This window comes from Mauremys mutica, chromosome 2, assembly GCF_020497125.1.
Source record: "Mauremys mutica isolate MM-2020 ecotype Southern chromosome 2, ASM2049712v1, whole genome shotgun sequence".
Lineage (NCBI taxonomy): Eukaryota > Metazoa > Chordata > Testudines > Geoemydidae > Mauremys > Mauremys mutica.
The window spans coordinates 246,550,023-246,561,332 of NC_059073.1; the positions used below are offsets into that span (position 1 = coordinate 246,550,023).

The following is an 11,310-nucleotide window of genomic DNA, read 5'->3' on the forward strand; positions in this document are numbered from 1 at the left end:
AATGCTTCATTTCAATTTTTCAAACTCAAATTTTGTCAAAATTGACACATTTCTGTGCAATGTTTCAATTTCAATCATGTTCTAACACAAAAACCTTTAGTTAGAAAATTATTGACCAGCTCTAAGGTGGCATTAGCTATTGGCTGTACAATACTTTGAACATGTAGAACACTAACTAAATGCTATGTATTGTTTTCCCTGATGTGAGTGGCTTTTCAGCATTTGCTTTTGTGGAGAGGAAGGTGAGTGCTATGTAGAAGAGGAACACTTGAGAGAGCCAAAGAGCCATTTTACCTCTGTATAATTCACAATTTTACTGTTTTTAATTTGGTTAGGCCCTTGGGACAGAACAATTCTGTGGCCCCTTAGTTGCAGAATCCAGGGGAGTTTGGTCATAGGGCCCAATCCTACACAGTACTGAGCTTACTTCAATAGAAATTGAAGCGTCTCAGCACCTTGTATGACTGAGCCCATAATAGATTAACTCAGGGGCAGCTGGCTGGCCCTACCACTAAAAACAGAATTAGAAAGAATCCCCAAAGTTTTAACCCCTCTTCCTCCCCCCGTATTAGAAAGCTTATATTTTGCCCTGAAAAATGAAGTACTGTAATTATAACTGGCTTTCTTCTGCTCCTAGAGCCCAATATCTTTTCTTCAGTTTGCATCTTATTTCAGATGATTCTGGGTTTGAAATAATTCCATCACTCTACCCAAGGAAGGTATGTTGCAAAATCCCAAAAGTATTTTTTATTTAAAATGTTACTATCATAAAATTTCAGACTATGAACTGAAGACCTTGGATTCACATTCAAACCTCTTTTGTTTAAATAGATATATATACACAGTCACGAAACGTAAAACATGCTGCAATGATACAAATATATTTTTGATACGAAAATTACAGTACATTTTAAACCATGAAAAGAAATTGAGGCACTAGACTGTACATCAGTTCTGTTCTGCACCGGTAGTGAAGCTGAGATGATTGCTTTAAATTAACAAAATTTTATTTCCTTTTTTTGTTATTTGGTGAACATATCTTTATAGGTCATTTCAAATAATGTGCTTTATTGTGAAATGTCACTGATTTCGGTTCCATTGGGAGTCTTCGTTTTAGACCTACAACACACTTATACAACATGTATCGCTGCCACACTATGAAAAATAATCATTTTATTGAATTTACAACTCAAAAAAACCCAACAATTATTAAATAAATAATTATTCCTTACAGTGGATAGTTTATATTACACTGCATTGGCCATTTAAACAAATGAAGTTTAATAAATACATGGGAATGTCTTATTTATGCCTTCGTTCGTAATTCTGTGCTGTGTTCTTTTCAGAGGACCCTGAAAAAATAAGTGTAAAGTGTTGTATAAATAGAATAAGCACCAGGAGTCATATAAAACATAGCAAGTTTTATGTATCACCACATTTCATTGTGTTGCACCATTCAATTCTGAGCAATATATTAAAGGCCTGAGCGTAAGAGACTGTCAGTATGCAACTCCCAATGACTTCAATAAAAGTTGAGGGCTTTCAGCTCCTTTCAAGATTGGGCCTATATGCTTTGTTTTCTCAGTGCAGTTTGCTCCTGGAAGCTCTGTGTGTATGCTAGCTCCCCAGTAGTCTCAATCCCAGTGAGAGACCATAGGCCACTTCTAGATTAGGGGTGAGCTATGAGACCCACCCACAACCCACTGCAGATCTCCTGGGATCTGTAATAGGTCATATCCATTTGCATTGAGGCGGCAAACCTCTGCGCTAGCTCTTTATGGCCATGGCTTTCTTGCCGGATGGTTCTAATGTCGCCTTGCTACCAGGAATTCCACTGATCACAGCTATCCCCAGGATTCCTCTGAAAGGAGGACCTTCTCAAGGGGACAGGTGGAAAACATTAAATTCCCCCAGGTACACCTCTCCCTGATACTCTCCGGAAGGCCAGCTGAAGGAACAATGTTCTTTCTCCTCAGAGAGACCTCCCACCCACTGCCTGCCCCAACTCACTCCTCCCTCATATTTATTAACAAACCGTTTGCAGTGGGAGAGTTGGATGCTGCTGTGAAGGCAGACGGTGGAAGAGGAGGTCATAAGGGTAGAGTTGTGTGTGTGGAGAGTCCTGGTCTAGCCTTTTGCATCTCCCATACTAGTTTTTTTTTTTTAAACGAAAGCACAAACCAATAGGGTCTTTTAGATTCCTTTCCTGTCTTGCCAATGGCATTAGTTTCTTCACATAGTGCGCCACAGAAGGTGGGAGGTCTCAGCTGTGCAGTCTGCCTCTGTTCTAGAGCAGCAGTTCTCAAACTATGGAGTGGGCTCCCAAGGGAGGCACGAGGGGTGTGTGTGTTTTAAGAGCTTTGGCTGTCAGCCATGGGTGGCTGGAGCTTGTGCAGAAGGGCCATGCACACATGGGAGGTGGGACTAAAAGGGACAGCCAGAGACCTGCTGCTTGGGCTCTCCTTCCTCCCCAGCAATCCCTCACAGGGAAGCAGCTCATGCTCAGGCTTCCACGCCCCCCATCCCTCACCTGGAGGTGGTGAGGCTCCGGCTGTCAGCCCTGGGGTGGCAGCAGCAGCTCAGAAGTAAGTGACAATGGGGCACTAAGTCTGCTGTGAAAAGTGATACCACTCTAAAGGCAGAGAGAGAGAGAGTGTGTGTGTGTGTGTGTGTGTGTAAACAGCTGCAGACACACAGAAGAGGGGCCTGATCAAATAAGGTTGAGAAGCACTGTTCTAGAGAAATTCAAGCAGCCACTGAACCAAACCCTCTGCATATTCCAAAAGTCTGTTTTAGTGGATTCAGTGCTTTTTTTCTTTTTAATTATAATCATATCTGCCTCTAAGCCAGAAGGCTATGGCATGGATCATGAGGGAGACCTCCCCTCCCCTTCCTTCCCCCCCCCCAACATTGAGACTATTCCTGGCCATGCTCAGTAAATCATGAAGATGCATAATTATTACATGCAAATGCCCTGCTAATTTTGAGGGATCCAGTGCTGCAGATCTTGCAAGGCTTGGATTATGACCCTGCTCTATAGGGCTGAAGGAAAAACCAAGCAAGGGCCCAAATTAAAGATTAATCAGACACACCCTGAAAACTGTTTAACACTAAAACAATAGATTCTCCATAAGTTTGGATAATATCTTACTCTCTTTAGCAGAAAGTAAGGTATTACTACTGAATTCACTTAACAAGTATTCTGGACTATACACAAATCATGTTCTGCAGTGGCATGGGAACAGTTTTTATAGTGGGCTGCTGAAAACCATTGAACAAAACCGTAAACCCTGTATATGATGGAAAGCACTTCAAGGACAGGGGGTGCTGCTATGCCCCCAGTACCTGAACCTGTACCTCTTATCAGTATAGATTACCCCCGCATTTATGGTTATTTAGTTATTATGGCTATTTGCAGGCCATTGATTGCAATGAGGCTCTGAGTGGGTGCATGGCTCTGCCTGCATAAACTCGTTGCAGATCAAGGCATTACATACTGGAATCTGCTTTACTGAGACAGGAAATGTTGGGCAAATCACCAGGATTATGGTACCATGGGACCTCTAATTTCAATTTCCATCCACCAGAAGGGATGTTAGCATAGCTTCCAAACAAAGCCTCTCCTAATGCCAGAACTTAGTAATTTTCTGGATAAATTGTATTAGGCATCGAGGAGAGAAACCCAGCCCATTTCCAACATGTAACTTTACTCTTAAATGAGGAAAAGCTTTGAGGAACCTTTTCCCAGTCTGTATAGGGGCAAACAATGTTGCAGTTGTGGTTGTTGCATACTTTTTAATAGGAGTGGACTCAAACCTATACTATTCCACCCTTGTCTCCCAACTAGGCAGAGGAGTATGAATGCTAAATTCTAAGAAACTGGTTTACCTATCAGAGTGGTATGTTGCTATTAGAAAGCTTGACTATCTACAACTTTATTATTCATCCTGGTTATAGTTAGAATACAACTCTATGGTTAGCTAACTATACCAGCAAATTTGAAAGTAATTAAAGAGCATTTTACACTCACTGCATCTCAGATTTTCATGCTTAAAATAAGGGTAAATTTAATTCCAAAGTAAACTGAACCAGATTTATTACTTGATGCCATTTGCTGCTATCATAGCAAATGTATATTTACAAGTATATGTACATTTAATCACTATTACCCTCACAGGGAGAAGAGCTATACTGGATTGCTCCTGATTCAGGGAAATTTGCAAAAACTAGTTAGGATATAGAGACCTATATTACTTCTTTGACTATAGTCTAGTTAAAAATAAAATCACTGACAACTGTAATTACAGAAAATAGTTTACAATGTGCACCTGTGTAATATCAAAATGTTGTGGCCATTTAACTTTTATAATTCATTTAACAAAACAGTGAGAATTATTTCAGCAGCTTTAAGCAGGCATTAGATCACTTCAAAAATTCTCTTTTCTGGATAGGTAAATTAATGCTTTGTGGATAAAACAAGCTACAGCTAATGGAAGACTGGAGTTATCCATATGCAATACTCACAACAAAGACGGGCAAGATTAGGGGAAAATGCAGATAATATGGGGAAAGGGGAGGGAAAGTTGTGGTGAGCACTTGTCAGCAATACTTTAAACTACTAAAGTGCTGCTTAACTTTATTTATTGAGTCACTACTTGAATGTAAAATTAAAAGTTCACAAAAGTTGCGGATGTTTAACAAATAAAACCTTTACACCTTGTGGCAAAAGATGGGGCCACTTTTGATGGGAGGACTGTAAGCTCAGTCAGTAGTGTACAAGATTAAAAACAAACACAAAAAAAAACCACCACAAAACAAAACAGTTTCCCTTTAAACCTCCAAAAGTCAGTTGGTGCAGGAGGTAGTGCACCTTCTACCCGAGGTGATATAGGATCAAATCCACCAGTTAAAATTAATTTGATACTTTTTTCCTTGAACATTTTCTCATGTCACTAAACACACCCCAGAATTTAGTGTGGTTTTCTGTCTCTGCTCAGAAGCAGCAGAGAACTGGAATAACATGGATGCTACAGGTCAGGATTGAGGGGCATAAGCAGAATTCCTTAGGGAAATTTATATGGCACCTGCTGCACTATGCATGGCTCAGGCTATTGCCCATCCTCCCTCATTTTCATAAGCACTGAGATTACCTTCAGATTAAAATATTTCTATTAAGCAATGTTTTTTCCCCGCTCATAAGAATTCATCTGTCATTTATGAATTGCCTCATGTCAAGACTGCTTCTTCAGTTTATTGGAGAGAATGAAAAGGTAATAGTAGAATTAAGAGGTAATTTTAGTCTTAGCCATTGCTTATACATACCAGAATTTAAAGATCTTTTGCCCATAAGTCCAACAAAGGAGTCTGTTTTATGCCCTGAAAAAATATATTTGTGGGTGTTTTAATACATTTTCAATATGCAGTTTTTCTGAGGTAATTTGTTTTCATGAGAAATACAAGGAAGATGTAGACTCCATAAATATTCTTCCTACTTACTAAAGTTGATAGCACTTGAAATGTTAGTATAAATGGAGAATGCACATCACCCTCACCTATCTCACAGGGTCTGATTCAGAGCCTGGTCAGGCTAGTAGGTGCCTTTCCATTGTGGCTAAACAGACAGTGACCAGATAATTGATGCCAATTTTGACCTCATTGTTGTCAGTGCTAGAACTTCCAGTGACTTCAATAGAAGCACGATCAGGCCCCATAGCTCGACAGACTTCCCCTTCCTATATCTTGGGTCTGTTGGATTGATCTGTTCCATGAATTATTTCACATAAATGTTTCCTGCTGTCATATGGAACAAAGGACTCTATAGGCCAAATTATGAAGTCCTTAGTCATGTTGGTTAGTCAAAGGACTACACAGAAGTAAATGCTGATTACCTACCAGTATGTGTTAGGGCTCCACAACCTGGCCTATATGGGATTTTTAACTTCTTGTGAAGCCACATTTTGCAGTCCTTATCGCATTTGTGACCCTGGAAGCACTGACTGAGGCTTGTTTAGAGTTGCAGGATTTAGCCCATAATGTATGCTGCATATGTAGCGGTAGCTAGCCTGATTTCAAATAAGAGAAACATTTTGAAAAGTATCTACTTCTATTTTACTATTCTGATGTGAACAAAGTGTGCAAATTCCACTTTGGAAAGAGTTTTCCTTGATTGTGTGTTCATAATACAGGATAAATTACCATAAAACCTCTCAGAGGTCAATCTCTCAGATCTTCAGAGAGGAGACATTTGAACACTATAATTTTGACTTAACCAGATGTAGCTACTGGTTATCTGGCTTGATCTTTGGATGAGACTTTTTAAAATTGTCATTCAGACAAGTAATCCCAGTGATAAAGTCTAGCCATTAGCACAGAACTCTGGCATGCTTATTAACCTTCTTGGATAGCTAAGATCTCACAAAATGTAATATCAATCTTTATTAAAAGCCATGCTTTTGGATTTCATTTTAGTATCTTCTGACAGTTCCAGAGAGGGGAAAAAACCCCACATCTCAGTGTGAAAGATACAATTTCTCCTGGGCGACATACAGGAAAAAAGGAGTCCACACTGATTCATGTTGGCAGGTGCACTTGCTTATGTGACAACAACTCATTCATCAGTTAGATACAACTTAACTTAGAACATTGATATATCTCAAGTGTAAACTTTGGATCTGGAATCAAACCAGGGATTTGAAGTTCTGGTTTGCTTGCTTCTGCCACCTAAATTCACGTATCTTGACTTTGGGAGTAATCCCATACTGACTGAACAGCCTCTCTTTGGGGCTCTCACAGAGTAGGTAACCATGATCAAGCTTATCTCTAGCTATATTATCTGGTAAACCCAGAGACAGAACTATTTCTCCTCCACTCTTGCTTTCAGTCTTTAGTAAGAAACATTAACATTCTAGGCTACAGTGACACACTAGAAACCTCAAAATTAGAACAATTCAGTTTCTCATTTTGTACTTGTTTAGATAATGGTTTAGAAAAAAATGCTTTCCAACTTACTTTTATGAGAGATTTGGCCATATCCTAGAGGAAGGGGGAAAAAAAAAGTAGTTTTAATAGTGATGAAATATAAAAGTGATCTCTATGTGAGGTCTATGAAGGAACAGAAACAATCTTGTAATCTGTATATTCCCAGGCTTGGAGAATTAGTGCAATAATTTACTGCCATATCAATCATTGAGCTATATATTATATTAATCAATAAAATATAATTTCTATAAATCAAGACACAATTAGTTAACTTTCATTTAAGACTCAAAATAGGTATTTTCCCGTTCTTAATCTAGTAAACCTTTTGAACTAGAAATCATGACAATAATTTAATTAAAAGCATACATACCAGCCCACAAGGTATTTATTTTCTTAATTGTGTTTAAAAAAAATGGGTGCACACTTAAGAATTGTTTACTATAAATGACCAAATCATATGTCCACTGTTTCTCCAAATTATGGATTAATTTTCTATTAAACAGAAAACACTTTCAGTAGCTGGAGTAAATTTAATTTATTTAAAAAATAAATTATAAAATTGTATAAAGGCACGGATAATTATGCTGAAAAGAGGTCTACAATGATGCATCTTTGAGATGGTCCTAAAAATAATCCAGACACAAAATAATTCATTCTGATTGTACCCTGAGGAGCAAAATGAAATAGGTTACCACATCTTTGTGTTTGCTTTCTCTTAAAGCATTTAGGGTCAGATTTACATTTTTGTGTATATTTGCCATGGGTGAGTGTAAGTCTGGTTCAATATTTTTTCTGTCATGAGTGTGAAATTATCATTTTATCCTAATTTCCTCTTCTTCAAAATGAGTTGTCATAAACAGGGCGCAGTCCAGTTCAAAGTAGGGTGACAGCTAGAAAGTGTGAAAAATCGGGATGGGGGTGGGGGGTAATAGGTGCCAATATAAGAAAAAGCCCCAAATTATCAGGACAGTCCCTATAAAATCGGGACATCCGGTCACCCTAGTTCAAAGACACTACATGAACCGAAATGTCTATAGTGCCTGCTCAATAGCAAAGAGAGGACTGTGAACTGTGAATTAGTTTAAAAGGCAGGAGGCTAAAGGACCCCTAGGTTCTGATGTGTGTAAATCATTCCTCCAGCACAGAAACAGAATGCAATCTCACCAGCATCTCGTTTGCCCATTAACCCGTAGAACTGCTGGGGTCTGGGTCTCCTGGCAATTCTCTGCAGAAAGTGTTCCAAGGGTAAGGGCAGCTCCTCCTGAAATGTAGAGAGTGTCAGCATTTTACTCAGCACAGCCCTGGAGATCCGGGAAGGAAAAAAACCCCAAACCCTGAGTCTCCCCGGAATAGCAGCCAACAAATTAAACTACGCCCCAGCAGCCTGCCGCATTACAAACTTCTGGCTGCCTGTCCCTGCTGCGCCGGGCATGCCTGCCTGTAGACTCTGCACTGAGACTGCTTGAGAAGAAGCGGCAGTAGGGGCCAAGATAATCTGAACCGGGAAGCAGCCATCGAGCCGAAGCTGCTGCTTTCTTTCCAAAGGGGGAATTTCGATCCGTTTGGATTCTAATGTCTAGCCTGGAGGAAGATTCTTGTGCGTGCAGGTCCGATCAGGGTTGGCTACCTTACGCCGGGCTGGCCCTTCCCAGGGGAACCGCCACCCGCCAGCCACGTGTCTGCGTGTCTGGACTGTCTGCAGGCCATGTGCTTTGCAGTAAGCCCGTGACTCCCCGGCAGCCGTCTAGCAACAGGTAGCTGCAGAGGAACGGAGACGGGCCAAGAGACACCCGGAGCGCGGGGGGAATCTAGGGCACTAACTGCGGCGCACCCACGGCCACGGAAAGAGACGCGGCGCAGGGCGATGGGCATTTTCACTCGCCTTTCGCCCGCCCCGGCTCGCTGGGTGCGGCTGGCGGTGGAGCCGGCTGCTTGCAGGACGCACGTGTTGCCCGAGTTCGCTACTGGCCGGGTTATCGTTAAGCAAACCGACCCCAAACGAATCCACTCCGACATCCCGGGGATGTTATTGGGCGTATAGGCAAGAGCACGTTACAGCGGCATTGCCCAGCGCGGCTCGCCGCCAAGCCCACCCCCTCGAGCTCCCCCCGACCTCGGAAAGACCTGCGAGTAAAGTTCCCCCAGCGCACGCCCCCTCATCCCCTTCTCAGTGCGGCTGCATCGCGCCGCTCCCGCCCTGCTCGGATCTCCCCATCCACCCGCTGCCTCTTCCTAGCCACGAGCAAACTTCGTTGGGAGCGACCTGTTTTACTGCGTAACATCTTTCTCCGCGGTTACTCCCTTCACTTGTTCTTCGTTAAAGCAACGACTCCCGCGCTATGGGAGAGGTGGAACCGCTGTTAAACTTGGTGTGAAATCGACACGCTGTTGTTAACTGGAACAGAGGCGGATTTAGGAGCCACCCAAAGAAAGTAACCGTTTAAAGCACTTGCCCCACCTATTAAAGGGCTAAATGCTTGCAGTTACCTAGCAATTCATTAGCAGTAGTCACCGCTCTTAAATGGAAAAAGGTTGTATTGTATAAGTTAGGAAATGTAACAAATTGCAAGACAAAGCCCAGACTTCTCTCACCTGACGGGCGCCCAAAGCTCATGCATTTACTTATAAAAGCTGCCCCTCTACTTACGTGCATAAGGGGAGCATCTCCGGGCTCTCTAGCTCACCTTGAGTTGGTCACTATCGGACCAGTCAGACCAGTAATTCAGATCATCATTGGCTCCGATTTCTTCTGCAAAAACTTGCGCTGAAATTAGGAAAAGCACTGCAAAAGCGACGAGGATTTTCATATTCGCCTCTCCTCCTGCTAGGCAGTACCCCTGGTGCGGTGGGTGGGTGGCGGACAAGTGTCCCGAGCCCTCCGGCCAGTTGCTTGAAGTTGCTGTCTGCTGTAACAAAGAAAAGAAACGCATGAGTACTGCATTCAACTCCTCTCCCCCTCAGCATCCGTCCCAAGAGGAATCGCGCATCTCAGCATAGACAAGATCTAACGAGCAAAGCAGTGGGCAGACGGTGGCACCACTTAGGTCCTAACAACAAAGAAATGCGCTACAGCGGCTGGCGAGTCCTGGGGGCTGAGCGCACTTACTGCAATGGGAAAGCGCGACGCTCTCCGCTGCTCTCTCGCAGTGTGTCTGAATACACGCCCGAGCGCTCTCCAGTTTATATACCTGGAGATGGGGAGGGCCAAGGGAGATTCATTTGCCTAAATCTAATTACTTCCTTGTAGTTATTTGAAACACGTAACAGACCCCCCCCCCGCTGTACTTTGCGATCAGGAGTCAATTACCCTGAGTATCCCTTCCTTCCTCTTCCCCTCCGACCCCCGGAAGGAGCCTTTCCTTGGAGGTGACACCTTGGGGGTCCGTGTCCACCACAAACTACAGTATATTCCTTTTGGGTTGCAAATGACGCAATGTTAGAGAAGTCTGCGCAGAAGGAGCCCATCTCCAACCCGCAACTCGTGCCATCCGCCCAGAGAGGGATTTTGATCCACTGTCCCCTGACACCAAAGATTAGTCATCAAAGCAGGGCAAGTGACGCATTCCAGGCACTCAGAGCAACTTCATGATAATATTTCAGACGTCAGGGCAGGTGCACTGAAGATGATCTGAAGGGACCCCCAAATATTGCTACAAGAGAACCGAAGAATCACTTTGAACACTTGAAAATAACGCTCATGCCCCGGCATTCCTTAATGAAAGCTACAATTAATTAGGAAGCTATTACACAACAGTGGGACGCCTCTGTAGAACATTCGGTCAGCATTGATCACCTAATGCAAATTCAAAGGAATGAATCCTGGCTTCTTGTCAGGCTTCTCAATCCGCATTAATTTATCAGGGGGTTATTGCATTGTCCTCAAACGCTCAATACAGTTGCAGGATCTCTTTCTATTGGCACTTTGGAAAACAAAGACCTGGAATGGAAATTATGAAGGTTTAGTTTGCATTAAGGGCCGGATCCAAAAGCCCTCTGAAATCAATAGGAACCTTTCCATTGACTCCAATGATATTTGGATCAGGTCCTTTAACATCTTTACTACACCAGATGCATTTTTGTATAACACATCTCTTGAAAAAAATTTTTTGCTCTGTTTTTTGTTTCTCTTTCTTGAATGGACACAGATCTGATAATAGATTGCATTTAACCTCTGAAAAGGATGTCAGATGTAGGGTACCCACTGAAAGATTTGTTGGCAGGTGAAAGCAGAACAACAGAAGCTTCTTTGGGCTACAGTTCTTTATTTTCCAGATTCTCCCTCTCCCTCTTTTCTGTTTCTCTGGTGGTTATAAAAGATGTGGTTTTTGACAG

General features: G+C 42.3%; 1 protein-coding gene across 4 annotated transcripts; it reads right to left on the reverse strand.

Annotated features, from left to right (window-relative positions):
• Positions 1–800: 800 nt before the first annotated feature.
• Positions 801–10,421, reverse strand: TAC1 (tachykinin precursor 1). 4 transcript variants are annotated; one of them, XM_045006579.1, is made up of 6 exons: positions 10,286–10,419; positions 9,663–9,884; positions 8,143–8,239; positions 7,009–7,032; positions 5,323–5,376; positions 801–1,352 (listed from the first exon to the last, which is right to left on the reverse strand). In XM_045006579.1, exons 2-6 carry the CDS (start codon positions 9,783–9,785, stop codon positions 1,303–1,305), a joined length of 348 nt encoding a protein of 115 aa, XP_044862514.1. In that variant the 5' UTR covers positions 9,786–9,884; positions 10,286–10,419; the 3' UTR covers positions 801–1,302. The 4 variants fall into 4 exon arrangements, with proteins under 4 accessions (XP_044862514.1, XP_044862515.1, XP_044862516.1 ...); XM_045006580.1 differs by lacking the exon at positions 10,286–10,419 and adding an exon at positions 10,085–10,130; XM_045006581.1 differs by lacking the exon at positions 10,286–10,419 and adding an exon at positions 10,085–10,115 and having other exon boundaries at positions 9,663–9,881.
• Between the last annotated feature and the right edge of the window lie 889 nt (positions 10,422–11,310).

Coding starts and splice junctions, on each gene's coding strand:
- TAC1 (XM_045006579.1), bottom strand. CDS start 9,785: ATGAAAATCCTCGTCGCTTTTGCAGTGCTTTTCCTAATTTCAGCGCAA. Junction 8,240..9,662: donor CCGATAGTGACCAACTCAAG/GTGAGCTAGAGA, acceptor TCTACATTTCAG/GAGGAGCTGCCCTTACCCTT. Junction 7,033..8,142: donor AATGGGCAAACGAGATGCTG/GTGAGATTGCAT, acceptor CCCTTCCTCTAG/GATATGGCCAAATCTCTCAT.